Source organism: Musca autumnalis, unplaced genomic scaffold (assembly GCF_047663935.1).
Source record: "Musca autumnalis isolate F117 unplaced genomic scaffold, ASM4766393v1 scaffold_5, whole genome shotgun sequence".
NCBI classification, from domain to species: Eukaryota; Metazoa; Arthropoda; class Insecta; order Diptera; family Muscidae; genus Musca; species Musca autumnalis.
In genome coordinates, this window is record NW_027412088.1 from 5,232,920 (window position 1) to 5,252,982 (window position 20,063).

General features: G+C 33.8%; 1 protein-coding gene across 35 annotated transcripts in view; it reads left to right on the plus strand.

The window, feature by feature from the left end:
- kcc (solute carrier family 12 member kcc) overlaps positions 1-19,794 on the plus strand; it is a 108,022-nt gene extending 88,228 nt beyond the window's left edge. For 16 of the 35 annotated variants that reach the window (XM_073957131.1, XM_073957124.1, XM_073957130.1 and 13 more), the window contains 15 exons: positions 1,756-1,874; positions 1,940-2,022; positions 2,095-2,230; positions 2,442-2,598; positions 4,982-5,241; positions 5,428-5,680; positions 5,750-6,112; positions 6,183-6,369; positions 6,454-6,669; positions 8,069-8,176; positions 8,982-9,014; positions 16,209-16,301; positions 16,405-16,520; positions 16,595-16,734; positions 19,337-19,794. In XM_073957131.1, the coding sequence (XP_073813232.1) occupies positions 1,756-1,874; positions 1,940-2,022; positions 2,095-2,230; positions 2,442-2,598; positions 4,982-5,241; positions 5,428-5,680; positions 5,750-6,112; positions 6,183-6,369; positions 6,454-6,669; positions 8,069-8,176; positions 8,982-9,014; positions 16,209-16,301; positions 16,405-16,520; positions 16,595-16,734; positions 19,337-19,428 (2,356 nt within the window). In that variant the 3' untranslated portion in view covers positions 19,429-19,794. The remainder of the gene's footprint in view (positions 1-1,755; positions 1,875-1,939; positions 2,023-2,094; positions 2,231-2,441; positions 2,599-4,981; positions 5,242-5,427; positions 5,681-5,749; positions 6,113-6,182; positions 6,370-6,453; positions 6,670-8,068; positions 8,177-8,981; positions 9,015-16,208; positions 16,302-16,404; positions 16,521-16,594; positions 16,735-19,336) is intronic. The other 19 variants (XM_073957145.1, XM_073957146.1, XM_073957143.1 and 16 more) reach the window with 2 other exon arrangements.
- Positions 19,795-20,063: the final 269 nt, after the last annotated feature.

A 20,063-nucleotide genomic window follows, 5' to 3' on the forward strand; every position in this document is an offset into this window, starting at 1 on the left:
GTTTATGCTGATAAACCAGCAACAATTGATGCCTTGGAGGCCAGCATTGTTCGTGTTATTCGTGACATACGGCCAGCAGTGCTCGAAAAAGTGGCCAAAAATTGGACGTCCAGAATGCACTTCGGCAAGAACAACCGCGGTGCCCATATGCCCGAAATCATTTTCATATGTTAATGTCACGTATTGATCTTTCGAATAAAAAAAAATTTTGATTACAATTTAATTTTTTGTGTTATTTTTTACAATTTCAAGTTCTATCGGGCTTAAAAAAAACACCCGTTACGTTTGTTCAATATCAATGACAAATTTCATTGATTTAACATAAAATTTCATTCATGCTATGAAGACTTTTCTGTCAGTGTTGTACACCCGCATTAGGAAAATAAATCGCTAATTTGCTCAAAGATTTTGTAGAAAATTTATTAAAAGCTTTGCATCATCATCTCGAGGTAAAAATTTGCAAAGGAATTTTTAAGATACCACCGCTAATTTTATACGCAGAATCAATCAGGATAAGGAGGACAATAGTGCTTCATTAAGTCTAAATATGAATTCATTTAATATAGTAACTATTCGATTAATATAGAATAGGCATCCAGGCATCCTTTTATCAGTAAGCCAAATTTTCTGAGCTGCAACGAAAGTTCTTATCAATGACCAAAGTGATTGGGCGCAATTGCGAAAAATGTCTAAAATCGAAAATGCTTAAAATTCTCATTGGACGATTACAATATTGAAAACCAGTCTTTTCATATCCATTTGGCAATCAACGAATCAAAAGAATACATTTTTTGTCTGATACATACCTTCTGCCAAGAACGGCAGCACCTATCTTCAGTTTAGTGGCATTTCTTAGAGTCCAGGAATTAATTACACCATAGAAATTAAATTCAAAACAAATCAAACTTTAACAGTAAGTATTTCCATACCTGAAAACTTCACAAAAAAGTTTACCTCAAAGTATGGAAAAAGAGATATCTGAAACAATTTGCACGTTTTATCATTTTTGCACTATCACAGGAGCCGATTTTCATACAATGTTACATTTCATTTGCATAGAGTTAGAAACTAAAAAATCAGACATTCGGCCAAATATATTATTAATTTTTACTTTTGTTTCAACAAAAATTTAAATATTTCATTACATGGCTTTAATAGTAATTGCAGTAATTCCTGTAACTTTCAAAGTTACGGAGAGCTAAGTTTGCATGCTTTAAAGCTTTATACGATATTTACATTTTGGTTTTCAACAAGTCTTAACATAACATATTTCAATTTATTGTAGGACATTGTTAGGAAGTCCTTCTTTTCAACAGGTACAAAGGAGTCGACGAAAGTCTTCTACTCACAAAACATAACCATCTACTCTGTGACAAGGGAACAAACATTACTCGTTTACTATTTTTTTTAATAAGAACATATAGAAAATAAATGTGAAAGGGAAATTACAGATCTCAAATATTTGACATGAATTTAAACTGTAAACTGTACTGGAATAAACAAATTAGTTAAGTAGTAGTATTAACATACATTTATATTTTTTTTTAAATACCGACAGCATACTTTACCGCAATGGTAAAATTATTGTTCTAAGGTGTATTGTGGAAATTATAAAAAAACACTACTCCAAGTCTACACTTTAGAAGATCTGTATTTTCACCACCGCATACATATATTTTCTATTTTTTTACAAAATTGAAAACCCAAAATCAAATAAATTTTTTTACAACAATATTCAACATTGGTTTTGTACAGCATGTGCGTGCTTGGTAAACGGCTACTCAAGGATATACACATCGACAATTGTACCAAAGAAGATACAGTGCTCTCCGATTTATTCTGTCCAGATGGCAAATGTGATGAATACTATTTGAGTAAGAGTCCCTCCACATGACATTAAAGAGTCCGTTTAATAATCATCCTCCCTTTCCCAATATAGACAACAATGTAACCAAGGTTAAAGGTATTAAAGGTTTGTCCAGTGGCGTTTTTTACGACAATCTTATGCCCTCATTTTTGGAAGTAAGTTTTGACCACATACCGTTTTTAAATGCATTGCAGATTAACCGCCCTCTTACTTTTCTTCCATTGCAGCTTGGACAATTCATTGCATATGGCAAAAATGCATCAGACATTGACAATATGGCTCCATCGACCTACAATCAAGTTATGGCAGATATTACCACATCATTTACCCTGCTAATTGGCATATTTTTCCCCTCAGTAACAGGTTTGTTGATGGGTTTAATTTAATTAAATCTGTGACTCGTGGGAGTTAATTTTTATGGCAATTAGTTATGGTTAGCAGTGGTCTAAACCGCTAATTTATAACCGAAAATGTGTTTCGATTCAAGTGTTGGTTGCTTTATTTCAAAATACATAAAATTAATTGTTGTTGTTGTTGTTTTTCTTTCTTCTTCCTCCCCCAATAATTTTAATAGGTATTATGGCTGGCTCGAATCGATCAGGTGACTTGGCTGATGCCCAAAAGAGTATACCAATTGGTACAATTTGTGCCATTCTAACCACGAGTTCTGTTTATTTGTCGTGCGTTTTGTTATTTGCCGGTACCGTGGACAATCTATTGCTAAGAGACAAGTAAGTATGTTGGGCTACTTTTATTAATACCTCTCAAAACACTACTATACGAAGCATCACAGTGACTATACCTTTACCTGAAGATTGATTACATGTTATAATAGAGTAATTATAGTCGAGGTTTATACTTCTTAGCATGCGGAAATGAATGTTCTGTAATATGCCCCACTGAAAAGTGTGTCGTAGGTGAAGTCGTGATGACAAAAATCATTGAAAACTTTTTAACATGATTTTATATACTTAACCAATACAAGCGTTTTTCTCATAAGCCGAATAAAAAAAAAAGTAAAAAGCTTCAGTCGGCTTTGTCAACAGAGATACGTACATATATTCTCAGCCTGTGGCATAATGAAAAGAAGCAAATTCAGTATCCCAGCAAAAAAATCCTTACCAAAATTTTATAGTACTTTTTGGTAGTCGTAAATACTTACAAAACCCCCTACTAACCCATTATTTTAACAAGGGCATGTCGCATTGAATAACTAGTTATTCTATAGCCACTAGAAGTTGAAAAATAAGCTAAAAAATATATTTTCAAATTTTAGAACAGTTGAAATGGAATTAGTTTTCAATTCTTAACACACTTCATATTTTTATTTTATTTCGCTTTCTGCTAGATGTGGTCATGCGAACAACTGAACACTACACACAACGTTTACTAACATTAAGGGTTGTCTAAGGCTTACATGTGTACCACCAACTGTTTTCTATTTTGTTAACAAAAAACTTGCGTTGAACACACAACCCTACGATTTATAGTCGGACACAAACGCTATACACCACCGTACTCATTACTTAGTAAGTAGTTTTAACAATACTTTGTTATGGGTAACGGATCCGAATTTTTGCTGGTATGGGTTGTGTTTTCCCTATTAAGTACAAATAATTTAACTTTAGCCACAAACAGGTCTCGTAAGCCTAAATGTATGAACTTTTGTGGCGGAGGTATCGGAATAATTGGACTGAAAATGTCAAAACGATCCTAGACATGTCCTTAAACTGCATATTTGTAAAAAATTTGATATTATGTGTGGAAAACCGATATACCCAATAAATCCGCTTTCCACACACAATATCACATTTTTCACACGAAGGAGTTGACCAATATAGCCCATATTCAATGGTGGTCTATGTCTGGAGGAAATATTACGAGTGCAATGTATATGGACGCAATCGGTTACTCCCTCGAGAGTTATAGAAACATTTTCAATTTTGTGGGGGAGGTATCCGAAGGAGTAGAATGATATGGCCCATCACCGAATTTTATCTAAGTCTGGAGAAAATATTACGATAACCAATTGGCTGATCCGTTCGAAAGTTATCGTGAGCTCCAGCCAGTCGGACAGACGGATGGACATGGCTAAATCGAATCCAAATTGTCTGAAATGGATTTCGTCCATACTTAGGGTCAAACACCATTATTACGATAAGGCATATTGTCATCCTATGAAAGTATTTACTATATACCCTCGTTATCCTAAAGAGTTAGGGTATAAAAAGATTTCAACTTCCCCAATTTCTGACTTTATATTTCCATAACTGCAAATTTCGCACTTATCTATAACATATTCGCTTAACTGCCACAGGATTCGATCATAGGAAAGGAAAGTTCGTTTTTTTAACAACAAACCCAGTGTTCTTATGTATTGCACAAAAATATTCTGGATAGCAACTGCAAAAAAATGCATTAATTTTGTGGCCGGTAAATACAAAACTTTTGGCAAAAATGTGTAATTTGATGTTATTGCTATTGTTTGTTTAATAGGATCTGAACTCAAAAGATTTGCGTTAGAAAATTAAAAAAAAAAAATAAATAAATAAATAAATAAAAATTTTAAATTCTTTGGCATAAAAATGCAATTAGCACATAAACGAGTGGCAGCTAAATCCAAACTACCACAAATCTAAAGATTTTATCAAATTTTTAACCGTTGTTGATTTAATTTTTATACCCTCAGCATTTATGCTAACGAGGGTATATACACTTTCATACGGGCAAAATGTGTCTCATCGAAATAATGGTTTTAGACCCCAAGTATGTTTGGACGAAATCCGTTTCAGAAAATTTGGAGTGAGATTATGTTTCCGTGGACAAGTCCATGCTTCCTGACATACTGATCCAAAAGTAATACTAAAGTGGCAAGTGGGCGCTATATCAATTGAAAAGATATGACCACCAAAATAAGATCAACTTCCATAATGGACTATATCGGTTCATTGCTTCAAGTCCCTCTTCCGCAACATTTTGTCATTTAATCCTAATCCACATTTTTGTCTGCAAGTTCAAATATCCAAAAAGAGCCACAAATTTCTGTACTTTTTATCTGTAACTTTTATTTCTTTTAATGTTTACATCCCCCTCCCTCTCCCTCTTTCGTTACAGATTCGGACAATCTATTGGCGGTAAATTGGTTGTAGCCAATATAGCTTGGCCAAATCAATGGGTCATCTTAATCGGTTCATTCTTATCCACCCTGGGAGCTGGTCTACAGAGTTTAACTGGTGCACCACGTCTGCTGCAGGCCATAGCCAGAGATGAAATTATACCATTTTTGGCACCATTTGCCAAATCGTCCAAACGTGGAGAACCCACTCGGGCATTGTTGTTGACATTGTGCATTTGCCAGTGCGGTATTTTGTTAGGTAAGTATGACACCGGAACTCATTATTTTATACATAATGGGTACTTTACACGGTATGTTTTTTACATATGAGTTGTCACTTCTCCCATACAAAATGTATATGCAAAGTGACAACTCATATGTAAAAAACATATCGTGTAAAGTACCCATAAATTTTCTTCATGCTTTATTATTCATCTCCTCCCAGGTAACGTTGACTTGTTGGCGCCTTTATTGTCCATGTTTTTCCTGATGTGCTATGGTTTTGTTAACTTGGCCTGTGCTGTGCAAACCCTGTTGCGTACACCAAACTGGAGACCACGTTTCAAATTCTATCACTGGTCTCTATCACTTATTGGCCTTACGTTGTGCATCTCCGTTATGTTCATGACATCCTGGTACTTTGCCTTAATTGCCATGGGAATGGCCGTTGTGATTTATAAATACATTGAATACCGAGGGTAAGTAGTGCGGCAGCATAGAGATCGACTCAATCATCTTTTATTTTCCTAATTAATGTCAACCTTTAGAGCCGAAAAGGAATGGGGTGATGGTATCCGAGGTATGGCTCTCACCGCTGCCAGATATTCGTTGTTACGCTTAGATGAAGGTCCCCAACACACCAAAAATTGGCGTCCACAAATTTTGGTGCTCTCCAAACTCAATGATAATTGTATGCCCAAATATCGTAAAATGTTTGCCTTTGCTACCCAACTGAAGGCTGGCAAGGGTCTTACTATTTGTGTATCAGTTATACAGGGTGATCACTCAAAGATCGGCTCTCGGGCCATTGAAGCCAAACAGGCATTGCGCAAGCTAATGGATGATGAAAAAGTTAAAGGTTTTTGTGATGTTTTGGTCGCCAAGGAAATTGGCGAAGGTATTAGTTCTGTGTAAGTATTAGTAATGGGAGGTGTAGAACGTTTTGCGGAATCAAATAATACAATTTGGATTTTAATTTAGTGTTCAAACTATTGGTTTGGGCGGCATGAAACCCAATACTGTTATTGTTGGCTGGCCCTACAGTTGGCGCAAGGATGGCGTACAAAGTTGGAAAATATTCATTCAAACTGTACGCACCGTCGCTGCTTGTCACATGGCCTTGTTGGTACCAAAGGGTATTAACTTTTTCCCAGAATCAAATCATAAGGTAAGCTATTGCATATTTGTTGTTGTTTGTAGGGAAAGTTAATATTGTTATTTGCTCTCGCTCTTATTTTCTCTCACTCTTTAGATTGGCGGCAACATCGATATCTGGTGGATTGTTCACGATGGTGGCCTTTTAATGTTATTGCCTTTCTTATTGAAACAACACCGTACTTGGAGAAATTGCAAATTGCGTATCTTCACTGTTGCCCAAATGGAGGACAATTCCATACAAATGAAAAAAGATTTAAAAACGTTCCTTTATCATTTGCGAATTGAGGCCGAAGTTGAAGTTGTTGAAATGGTGAGTACAAAGAGAAGTCTTTTAAGTATACAATTTAAGTGATATCGGATAAATTCATATCGACCATTTACTGTAAAAAGTGGCCAAACATCCTATTTATTTTTAGATTTTTTTGACTAACGGTTCCAGTGATACCATGAAAAAGTCGAATTCTACAAAAACTACATGCAGAGAAATACTCATAATTTATTTAATATTGGCCCAATCGAATAAAAATAGAAAAAATTGCACAGTGGGCTGGGTGCAATTTTCGCTATTTTATATTTAAAATCAATTTTTATCAATGACTGTACCCCTCGATTTTCTCGATCTTTTTGTATTCAACTACTAAAAATTACAAAATTTGTTTTTGGTTGAGAGATTCGATTTTTTTTTAAATTTGTCAATACAATTTTCCTTTATAGCATGAAATATTTGTTATTTTAAACCAAAATTTTACTTATTTTATTTATTTATTTATTTATTATTATTATTATTATTATTATTATTATTATTATTATTATTATTATTATTATTATTATTATTATTTGTATTATTATTATTATTATTATTATTATTATTATTATTATTATTATTATTATTATTATTATTATTATTATTATTATTATTATTATTATTATTATTATTATTATTATTATTATTATTATTATTATTATTATTATTATTATTATTATTATTATTATTATTATTATTATTATTATTATTATTATTATTATTATTATTATTATTATTATTATTATTATTATTATTATTATTATTATTATTATTATTATTATTATTATTATTATTATTATTATTATTATTATTATTATTATTATTATTATTATTATTATTATTATTATTATTATTATTATTATTATTATTATTATTATTATTATTATTATTATTATTATTATTATTATTATTATTATTATTATTATTATTATTATTATTATTATTATTATTATTATTATTATTATTATTATTATTATTATTATTAATTTTTAAATATTAATTCGCGAAAATTGCACCCAGCCCACTGTGCATTTTTTCCTATTTTCTGTTAGATAGCTGATAAAAAACAAAAAAAAAAAGATTTTTATCAGTATTTCCTTGCATATAGTTTTTACAGAATTCGACTTTTCCAAGGCGCGATATCTCTGGAACCGTTAGTCATAAAAATTTGGAAATATACAGAAATGTTGTGCTGAGGGTGAATCCAAAAGGCCGGACTTCGCTAGAAGTCACTTTTTCAATACAAACTTAGTCATGTTAGCTTGATGAAAATTCAATTAATTAAACACTTTCATAAATAATGGTCTTCGTCCCAATAAGACAACAATAACTAAACTGCATTTTATTCGATATTTTTTCACACTTTAATTTTTAATTTCTTCTCCTCTTTTTTTGCCATTTTCAGATGAACAGTGATATATCAGCTTATACATATGAGCGTACCTTAATGATGGAGCAAAGGAATCAAATGTTACGTGAATTACGATTGAATCGCATAGAGAAAACCAAAGTTGTATGTATTGCCAAAATTCGATATTTGCATTTTTTTCTAAATGAAAGAAGAAAATTGACAAAAGTTTAAAGTAAAGTCTTTGTCAATCCCAACAGAAGAAAATCGAATTTTTGAAACAAAGCTATATGTCTGTAAGACTGATTTATGTACATTAACTATATAACTAATATGGAAACTAGTATATATAATTTATTATACTAAATAAGATATTGGAATATTGTTGGTGTATTTGTCGGGTGAACGAACATCAATGTTGATAAATGTTGTTTTCATGTGTCCAAAGACTTTACTTGTCTACAGCGACAACGCGACACCTTTTTATCATTCCCCCCATTGCATTCCATATAACATTTGATATTTTACTCAACATTGTTTTGTATTCATTTATGGTTTATTCTTTTTATGATTATTATTTATTCATAACTCAATTATTTTATTTATGTTTACGTTTTGTCGTATTCTCAAACTCATTGGATCAAATTTATTCGTGTCATTTTTACTTTCGTTGAAACCAACGACGACATACCTACCTATTCAGTTCATTTCGAAGTGATTTTGTTTACAAACATCCACACGCACACCCATGATTACATACATACATATATACACCCATTTGACACCCCCAAACAAGACTATTTTGTTCCTTTATATATGATGTATCTCCCTTTCTATATATGAAGAAATTTATTCGTTTGTATTAATCTAACATTTATATATGTGTGTGTTTCTACAACTACTACAAAACTGAAAACAAACAAAAAATATCAAAACAAATTTAACGACAAAAATTTTGCAAATGGACCAGAAACCAACAACTGGGGAGGATAAAATACCTTTGGTAACAAAACAAAAACAAATCTAATTCTGTTTCTAATACTACTTTTTGTCACTTCTACTTACCACCAACCATCAACCAGCCATCATCACTAAATGTTTAACAAAAAAAGAGAGAAATGTTTTTTGTTTTGGTTTGTTTGTGTGATTGTTTAGCCGTGCATTCCATTACAACTAGCCAATTCAGGCTCTTCGCCTTCTTCTTCTTCTTCGTCATCCATGCCATTCATCCATCCATCAATTAGGCGTATCTTTCAGCATCTGCATTTGTATAAACAATCAATTATGGTTAACTAACACACCTACATTCCGTATTCGTCTTCATTGAGTTTTAGCAAATAACTAAAACTTGTAATCTATTTTCATTTTTCTCTTTCGCCCATCATTCATAAATCTCTTTTTTTGCTGTTGGAGAAGACCACATTTTTTATATGGTTTATATGACAGCTTGTGTTTATCATTGTTTCTTCGTTCATTTATCTTCTCTCGACGTACATATGCATGTACATACATACGTTCTTTATCATCGTCATCATTAATATTCATCCATTTTGCATACCTCCACACATCAATACAAACATTCTGCTTCCTTTTTCATTGAAAATGGTCGTCCATTCATTGTTCCATTGTCGTCCATGTATCACCGACCGATTCTTCGTCATTGCAGAACACTTCTACTGAGATTCTATATCTCATCATATGAAAATTGTCACTTCAATGTTAATTCTCTATGTCTCTCTCTCTATCTCTCTCTTGCTGTCTATCTATCTGTATATTTTTCACTGTTTGTATATATTGTGTTTTGTTTAATCTGATCTGATTGTATCCACAGGATATGATATTAGTTAGTTTGTGTATTTGTTAATTAGATAATATTTTGTAGTTAACTCAAGAGGCACAAAATAAATTGGTTTATGTTTCGACATAGGTTAGTTAAAATAGGCAGGTTTTGAAGGAAATTCCCATAACATTCTACGTAGGTTATGAAAAATATGTACCGCCAGGCCAGGGTGGGATAAAGAAAGCAATAAACCGTCTGAAGGATAATAAGGCCGCAGGAGTCGATGCTGTTTATGACCGAAGGCCAGGGTTTAAAATCCAGCATATAAGAACATTAGCATTAGCTATACACTTCAACTGCTACACAATATTCACACACACGGCTAAATAAGCAACCGAACGCATATTTATTTTTGTGCATTTTTGCTTATTTCGTTTTCTACTCCTAATCTTTTTTTCGTTAGGCAACAGAGGGTGTTTTTCTGATTAGAGTTGCCAACGCAGTAATAAAAAGGTGTCATTTAATGTCAAAATGCCTCCATCATATGGTAGAGCCTAAAGAATACTAATTATTATTGTTTAAAAATTAAAAAATATATATATTGAACGGTTTCACCAAAAATTCACATGTCCGTTGAACGAAAAAGTGGAATTGATTATATCTTGATTTTTAATGCATTACACTGGTAACCCTGATCTCAAAAACAATTGTTTCCTGAAAACATGGCTAAGCCCTTGAAACTTTGTTGCTTTTTACCTTTTCTGATATGTGTTGATCATGTGTGCTGCAAAATATGAGTATGCGTGTTCGATGCTTTTTTATTATAGCAACAATATCAATTAGCATCAGCATCGCTAGCAATATTTTTGCGAATTTTGTTGCTACATGTTGCCGATGTTCATTGTTGCTTAACAAATGTTAGCAGACAAAGCTGCAAAAATTCGGTGCTTTTGCTAATATGGCGTTAGAATTTTAAACCCTGTCGAAGGCGACACACTGATAAAGTATATGCATCAAATAATTAGCACCGCCTGGCAATCATACCCGATAATTGGAACATTGGAATTCCATGTGCCGTCCACAAGAGAGGATGATCAAATCATAGGGACATAATTTTGCTACCCAGTAGTGGAATTCTTTAATGAATTGTTTCGTTATCGACAAAAATCGGCAAAATTAAACCCCAAATTTATGAATGAAAAGTATGAATAAAAGTTGGTAACACTGTTGCTATCGGTACGGTTTAGCGGCAACTTTATTTTGGTTGATAACATACTGACAAATTTCGTTAATTACCGAAATTATAAGAATTTTTTTTTTTTTTTTTGTTTTGCCTTATTAAGTCGAAGGTCATTTTTAGAGTGATATTTGAATTAATTCTCTTTCGAGTTGAGCTATTTAGACCTAATAGGTACATTGAAAAATTAGGAATCCACCGAAGTCCCACACATTCAACCACTATGCTGCGTTTCACGGGTGGTTAGACCGATCATCAGGCATATTGAATGGTGTTTTTTTTAGTGGGTGGACGAAGGCTAAGCTTGGAGACTAGCATTTATATCACAAATCATTCGAAATTTGGATTCCTAATTTTTCAATGTACCTATTAGGTCTAAATAGCTCAACTCGAAAGAGAATTAATTTAAATAAGAATTTTAATTTTAGCGATTTTTGTCGATAACGAAAAATGCATTAGAGAAACCCACTACAGATATTCACCTTGCGGCAAATCATGGGAAAGACCCAAGAGATGCAGGTCGACACTTACCACATTTTTGTCGCTTATAAAGCAGCCCTATACAGCCCCAAGGTTTAAATTTGGTATTTCCGCAGTTCATTCGACATTCTAAAATGACATTAACTGATACCAGGTCCTCAGTCAAAATAGAAAAAAAACTCTCCCAACAGGTTACTACCAAACTCGGATTCTGATTAGAAAACAACCTCTTGTGTGACCTCTTTAATACAATACACGGTAACACAGTAATGAGGCTAAATACAGATGGTCAAAGGGAAAGTTGTAAATCTTCGACAAAATTTGCCTTAAACGATATTTATGTAGCATCAATAAAATCGGTGCTGCGGAAGGAGTACTACTGTCGATGCTGCCTCATGTTACCCGATCAGTAAACGAAGTAACTGACACCTTTAAAAAATCGAAGAAGAATTTGCTAAAGTGGGACTGGCAGTAAACGGCGATAAGACCAAGTTGATGGCGACCATGAACTGTGGAAGTTGGTATTTACAATTTTGAGGTATTTTAAGACTTCCCAGGAAAAATTCGTCATTATGTAACCCATTACAAAGTAATGTAAACAAAAATAACTACTTATATTGCTCCTTACTAAGTTATGAGTAGAGTGGCACAGAGAGTGTGTCTCCGACTACAAATCCTAGGGTTGTGTGTTCAACGCTTACCGTCGGCACGCGAACTTTTTGTTGACAAAATAAAGAATAGATGGTGGTGCACATGTTTGCGTTTAAACAACACTTACAGCTCGTACGCGTGACCAAAAGTGTAGTGTGTTCGACTACAAATCAGAAGATCGCAAGTTTAAATCCAGCAGAGAGCGAAATAAAATAAAAATATGAAGTGTGTTGAACTTGAAAACAAATTCCACCTCAACTGTTATAAAAATTTAAATTTGTTTAGCGTATATACAACTTCTAGTGGTCATAGAATAACTAGCAATTCAGTGCGACAAGTCCTTGTTGGGTTTGGAAGGGGTTTTGTAAGTAGTTACGACTACCAAAAAGTACTACAAAAACCCAGTAAGGATTTTTTTTACTGGATTCATCTAGATCAGGGACGCGCTTCTTTGCTTCTTTGTATAGTGAGGGCGCCCACTGAGTTGTTTTTGCATTTGCTTCTCTCTCACGTACAACGTACGTGTACATAAACAAACGATGAACATCATGTAGTTGTTGTTTTTTTCACCCATGCATTTAGTATTGATGGAAATATTATGGGCGACGCTGATCTAGATTCTAGATCAGCATTCGGCACACAACAACAACAATTTGAGCAAACACTGTTGTCAGTGCATGGTTTTTCAATTAGTGAGTGGAGAGAGAAGCTCTCTTTGCTTGCTCGCGAGTAAATAGGTGCCGCATTCTGAAGAAGAAGAAGTACAACATTGACCAACAGATGCCACTATTGACTAAGTGGACAGTTTAAAAACAAAGCCCCATCTCGCCAAACTAAAATCCGACTTTACGTCTTATGAACCATGAGCTGTACCTATGTACCATGGTTTTGTTTTAAGACAAATTATCAATCAGATCACACTTGGCTTTTCCGTTGACTGTGCGATCCATTTTAGAATAGTTTTAAACCCTCAGCCTGTATACTAAAGAAGACATAATGGTTTTAGAACCCACATATGTTTGGACGAAATCCGTTTGAGACGATTTAGCCCTGTCCGTCCTGCCTCTTTGTCTGTATTGCTGGCTGGAACTCACGACTATTCCCCAAAGGATCAGTCGATTTGGCCCAAACTGTGTATCTCTTATTTTTGTCTAACCTTCGAAGAAGGGTCATCTCGGTCCACTTCGAAGGTACCCCTCTACTACAAAAATTCATAATTTTCCTTTATGCTCCAAATCTCAGTTACTCCCGATTTGATCCAAATTTTGCCCATCACAATATTTTTTCTAGACATAGAACAGGTAGGAATATGGACTATATCGTTCCACTCCTTCAGGTACCACCCACACAAACTGTACGCATTTTTAGCAAAAGTGCAGTTTAAGACCAGCTCTCAGTTCGTTATGAAAATGTTGGTGATAATGGGCCAAAAGCTTTAAAACAACGTCGTCGGGACCAAGAAAAATTACTAATGAGCACTTGAGTATCAGATTTGGCTGAAACCCATTCAAATTTCTTCCAACCGAAACAGACCTTCATGGCACTTGATGGTCTATTTCGAACAACGTCTTCGACTTCTTCCGTTAAAAATGTTCAACATTTTCGTTTAAGTGCAGTTTTAGGGCTGTTCGAGGGTCCTTTGAAAATATTTAGGTAGGTTACTCCTTGTGGTCCTGTTTATAGCTATACTTTGATTTTCGTAAGTCCCGGTCCACACTAGAGCGAATTTCATTAAATTACTCTACTATGGAACTCGGTTTAAAGACGCATAATTTAATGTCAAAATTTCAGTGAAATTGCTCTAGTGTGGCCCGCGACTAAGCAAGTCCACGCCTCCAAAAATTCTAAATCCTACTGTGATGAACTAAAATAGTTGGTGAGCGCGATAACTATCTAAGGAAATCACTTCCAATATAAGATCCAATTTTAAAATGGACTAAGTCGGTCCATACCTACCGTACCCATTACGCAAAAGTGAAATTTGTTAGCAACACGCAAACATTCATTTGGAAAGTCCACACTCGGTGAGATGTAAAACTTTTGATATTTTTGTCGACAAGTTCATAAAATACTCTAAATACCACATTTTTTGGGGAAAAGGATTTCGGTTGTGTAGCCGGTATTCGATCTGTCCATAGAAGAGAGTCAGAATTCATCCAGGCTGAAATGGTATATGAGTCCATTTTTTGTTTGCTCCACTGCTATGAGTTGGAAAGTAATTTCACTAATTAGGAGAGACTTGTATTTGAATCTAGTTTGAAGTGGTTTAATTCCGATTTGCAGGCCAGACAGCATTAGCTTTTCAGGCGTGACAAAAAACCCTATGCCATATAAAAGTACTTTACAAGAGGTTTCAGAAGAGGTTCCCGGATACAACTCCTGCGAAATCATAGACTCAAAATTTCACCGACACATTTCTTAACATTTTTTAAAAGTAGCCGATTTTTGTATCTTTTCAAGGGTTAAGGCCTCGACTCATAAAAAGCATGGCATTCTTGCTTAAGTCATATCTGGTAAATGACTAAAGACCAAGTTCGACCTAATTCAAATATGATTCTGAAATCTTTTTATTAGGTCGAACTTGGTCTTTAGTCTTTTATCAGATATGACTTCAGCAAGAATGCCATGCTTCTTATGTGTCGAGGCCTTTAATGCCTTAATGCCCGGTCGAAGACCGATCTTCTACATAATCATTTAATGTTTTCTAAGGCAAAGAATATTGGGAACGAGTATTCGGCTTTGGTATCGGTCCAAAAGTCTTTATCTTTCAGCGTTTAAAAATTTTAGTTATGTACGGTACCGTCTATAGACACGCCATTCAGACTCTCAATAATGAATGGAATTGCACTAATTATTATGAGAGAAGTTTATCTAGTTCCTCTGGGGGGATGTTCGTGTATTATATATGTTTCTATATATTATTCTACAAAGTTGAAGCTAACGATTTTGGATAGAATTTATTGAATATTCTAAAGTTTACGTAAATATGTATTTATCAAAATATTTGTTTCATTACATTATTCATAAAGAAATCAAATCCTGTGGATACGCAATCTGTTGTTGCACTGACATAGAATAAGATGTGGCATGTCAAGAATGTTTTTGATCTTTACTTTGGACAAATTTTTCGTTATATATTACAACATTTTTTGTTAAGCTTTCTAAATTTGTGACACAGGCTTTTCACAAAAATTTTTTCGTCCATAAGCTTATTTTTAAGTATGATTTACTTCATTTTTTTTAACAATGAGAAATGTACGAATGAGTTTTTGCTTTCGATATGAAGAATATAATTTACGTCATTGTAAACATAGAAAAGAGGAAAACAAAACAAACTTCATGGCCTAGGTTAGCTTTGCTTCTTTCGGAAGGTGCCGATTAATAGAAACAATTCAATATTCATTTCACGGCTTAGCTTTTTAAAATAAGCGATGTTGAGTATGATTTAAATAACAAATTTAACTGCACTAACTCGAGAACCGTAACGTAAATAAATAAGGATGTTTAAGTTTTTGCTTTAAAATATACCAAATTTCAAATAACACACAAAGATACACCATAATTTGAATTAATGGAAAATCAAGAAAAAAATTACATTATTAGTTTAGCAGCAGAATCTAACGAATAATCTTTTAGTTTAGTTCAGTTTGTTCCAAATAATTGGCCTCCAAATTCGTTACAGTGTTTTCTAATAAGTTCCCTTAGTTATGGTTTAATTAATAATTTATAAGTTAAAATATTTATGTATGTATTTATAATTTAATGCACAAATTTTAATTAATTATAAACAAATTGTAATAATAATGATATGGAGAATTTGTTCCGTTAAAGCTTGGTTTGGTTAATGAGATAGTTTGTAATTTTGATTTTCAAAATTAGTTTATAGTTTTATTCAATTTCTCTCTTATAATCCCTATTATCTATGTGTCTCTCTATCTCTTTTCTATTAGTTATGTTGAAAAAAAGAAACCAACAACAAATGCACTTTTAACAAAAACCAAAAAAAAATGATTTATTTATAATTTCCTACTTTTTTTTTAATTTTATAGGTACAAACAATTATCGATCATCATCATGAAAGTATGAAAACCTCATCCAAAGTGCGATTCGCTGATCCCACAGTAGAAGAAAAACACGAACATGTCAGTTTTCCAAAAAATGTTAATTAATTTATTATATGTATTTTTAATGAAATCCTCAGTTCCTTACTAATTTTGTTGTTTTTGCTGTGTATTTTGATTTCAGGAATCCAAGGATGATGAGAATAACATCAGCAAAGCCTACGAGGCGAACGCTGATAACCGTCAAAATGATGACGACGATGAAGATTCAAACAACGATAGCTACGTTGAAAAGAAACCGTAAGTGGCGAGACGTCTTTAATATTAGTTTTGAAAATATCAATATTTTATTTTATTTTTCTTTTCTTTTCCAGCGATGAAATGAATGTTCGTCGGATGCATACGGCTGTTAAACTTAACGAAGTTATTGTAAATAAATCACAAGATGCCCAATTGGTTATTATGAATTTACCTGGTCCACCCAAGGAAATTAATTCAGCTCGTGAAAATAATTGCATCCTTTTCAAAACACAACTGAAATCATTAATCAAAAAACTTATTTACATATATCCATTTACAAATATTCATACTCAATGACAGAATGGCTAGACATGTGATCTTCAAGACATACGATTTTCAGTTGTCGATACGAAAATGAAAACAGGGCAAAAACGTCGGAAATAATATTTGGGAAACTGAAGTTTGGGTGTTTTTTCGTTCGTTTTTATACGCCCACCCTTTAGCCTAACGAGGGTGTATATTCTTGGATAAATGATGAAATAATGATTTTAGATCCCAAGTATATTTGGACGAAATCTGTTTCACACAATTTGGAGTCGATTTAGCCATGTCCGTCCGTCTGCATAATGGCGGTGCACACGATAAATCTCGAATGAATCACCCGATTTGGTTCTCTTAATATTTTGTCCAAACTTGTACGAAGTTGGAAGATGTGGGTATTTCCCCCACAAAAGAACTGTTGAGCATCGGTGTCCAAAAAAAGGAGAGAAAATTGATGGGAGAGTAATGTACCTTTGTTTTTCCGCTACTTGTGGTGATTTTTGAGGTACAAAAACCCCTCTTTAAGCAGGAATGTCAACTGTTTTAAGGTAAAAATCGCTACAGACCTATGGTGCGTATGTGGCTGTAGCGATTTTTACCACAGAACAGTTGGCATCCCTGGTTGTCAGTCCATGGTTTTTCAATTAGTGAGTGGAGAGAGAAGCTCTCTTTGCTTGCTCGCGAGTAAAGAGGTGCCGCATTCTGCCCTACTGTTGAGGTGAATTCTTTACAGTAGTCTCAATGTAGTTCAGTTGAACGATCTAGTTCAATATGTAGTTCCAATCGATCGCATAGTTTGTATAAAAACAAATAAAAAAGTGTCAGTCGGCTTTGCCGACAGATATATACCCTCAGCCAATGTGAAGTGGAACTTTCACCTACGGACAGATCGAATGTATTTAAGGTCTCTTCAGAATTTTGTGGCCCTTTTTGGACATTTGAACTTGTCGACAAAAATGTGGATTAGGAATTAACTGCACTAAGACACAAATGCTGAACTTTTGTGGAGAAGGTACCCTTAGGGAGGACCGATATGGGCCATTTTAGAAGTTAAACTAAATTTTGACAAAATATTAGGAGATCCAAAGTTTGGACCAAATTGGTTGCCCCATTCAAGTGATATCGTCCTAGCATTTTAGTGAAATTTTTTAAATATTGTGGAGAAGTACCTGAAGTTGTGGATTGGTATTACCCCATGAAACTAAGTTTGGATATAATATGACGAAGACCAAATGTTGTTGTTGTTGTTGAGAAGTACCAGATGGAGTAGACAAATATATTCCATATTCGAACCGGATCTATATCTGGTAGATATATTAGGATGTACAAAGTATGGATTACATCGTTCTCTCCCTTCAGAGTTATCGTGCGCACAATACTTCCGAAAATTGTTGAACTTTTGTGGGGAAGGTATCTGAAGGAGTGAACCGATATGGCTTATATTCGAATTTAAACTATGTTTGGACAAAATAATACGAAGGCCAAATTTTGGACCGAATCGGCAGATCCGTTCGAGAGTTATCCTGCGCTCCAACAACTACACACGGTGTCATAAGGGCTTTTTGCATCTTTCAGGCTATTTTCTCAGGAAGTATGGACTTGCCCCCGATGAAACTTGTACCATCGTATAGCGGGCAGTGAATACAAATTGTTGCAACAAACATCAGAACGATTCAAGAGCAGGTCCTAATCTGAACTTATCCGGAGTTACCCGAAGGAGTGGACCGATTGAGCCCATATTGAAACCTCATCTAAATCTGGTAGAATTTTTACGACGTGCAAAGTATGGATCAAATCGGTTACTCCCTTCAAGAGTTATCGTGCGCACAAATTTTCCGAACAATTTCGAACTTTTGTGGGGGAGGTACCGGAAGGAATGGACCGATATAGCCCATCTTCGAACTTAAACTAAGTTTGGGCAAAATATTACGAAAGCCAAATTTTGGACCGAATCGGTTGATCCATTAGAGAGTTATCGTGCGCTCCAGTCAGCCAGACAGACAGACGGACGGACGTTGGTAAATTGACTCCAAATTGTCTGAACACACATTTCGTCCAAATATACTTGGGGTCTAAAACCATTACTTCGAGAGGCACATTTTGCCCGTATGAAAGTGTATATACTTAGCATAAATGCTGAGGGTATAAAAATTCGTATAAGTGATTTCATACATTCGTTTGTATGAGCGTTCTGTGCCACCCTACTCAATACATAGTAATGAGTAATATAAGTATTTTTGCCTTATAATCGTTTAGAGAAAACCCCATTATACTTCAGTCTATCAGTAATGCAGAAGTTAGCTGTTTACATTCCTTTGTAAGGGGTTATTCGGCTCATGTTTCGCAAATTGTTTCTGGGTTAGAGTGGACTGGGAATAAACCTAAAAAACATGTCTAAACCATTCGTCATTGAATTCTGTAAAGAAAATATTCTTTCTCCCAAATTTGTAGCTCTATTTTACAACCACACCGTATACGCCAAAGGTTTTTTCCTTAACTCTCGTCGTTTGTGATTATTCTCTTGCCTTTTTTCTTTTTTTTTTGCAACAATACAGATATGGAATTTATGGAAGTTCTAACAGAAGGACTGGAAAAGGTGCTAATGGTGCGAGGAGGTGGGCGTGAAGTGATAACTATTTACTCTTAAGCAGTAAACCCAACAAATACAAAAAACAAAAATCCAAAAACAAAACACCACCCCAACAAAAACAAAAAACCACAAAAGAACAACAAAGAAACAAACAAACAAAAAGATGATAACAACAATTTTGTAATATTTGAAACTTAGGCAACTTTTTGAATCAATTAATATTCGAGTAGTAATTCTAGGTAATAAATAATAAAATGAAACAAAAAACACAAAACAAAGGAAAAGAAAAAACAAAACAAAAAATAATAAAATGCAATTAAAACTATTTTAACTTAATTTTATGTAAAAAGATAATAAAAAATGTTATAGTAAATAAATAAAAAAAAAACAACAAAACAAAAAACCAAAATTTAGTAAATTAAACCCAGATGTGTAGTTTTGATTTTTATTCTTACTTATTCTTACTTACAGAAATTGAAATTAACAACACCATTACTTTTGTTTTAGTAGAAATTGTCTGCTTTTATTTGAAATGGAATCTTGATCCTATGTTCATCCGTTGAAAATGTTTGATGCTTGTTAACACAACATTGATATGGAAGATTTGATCGTTCTATACCTGACAAATTCACCCATAGGTAAAATGTCTTCTCTTCGCCAAATCCTGACCAAGAAAATCTAATAGCCAGTAA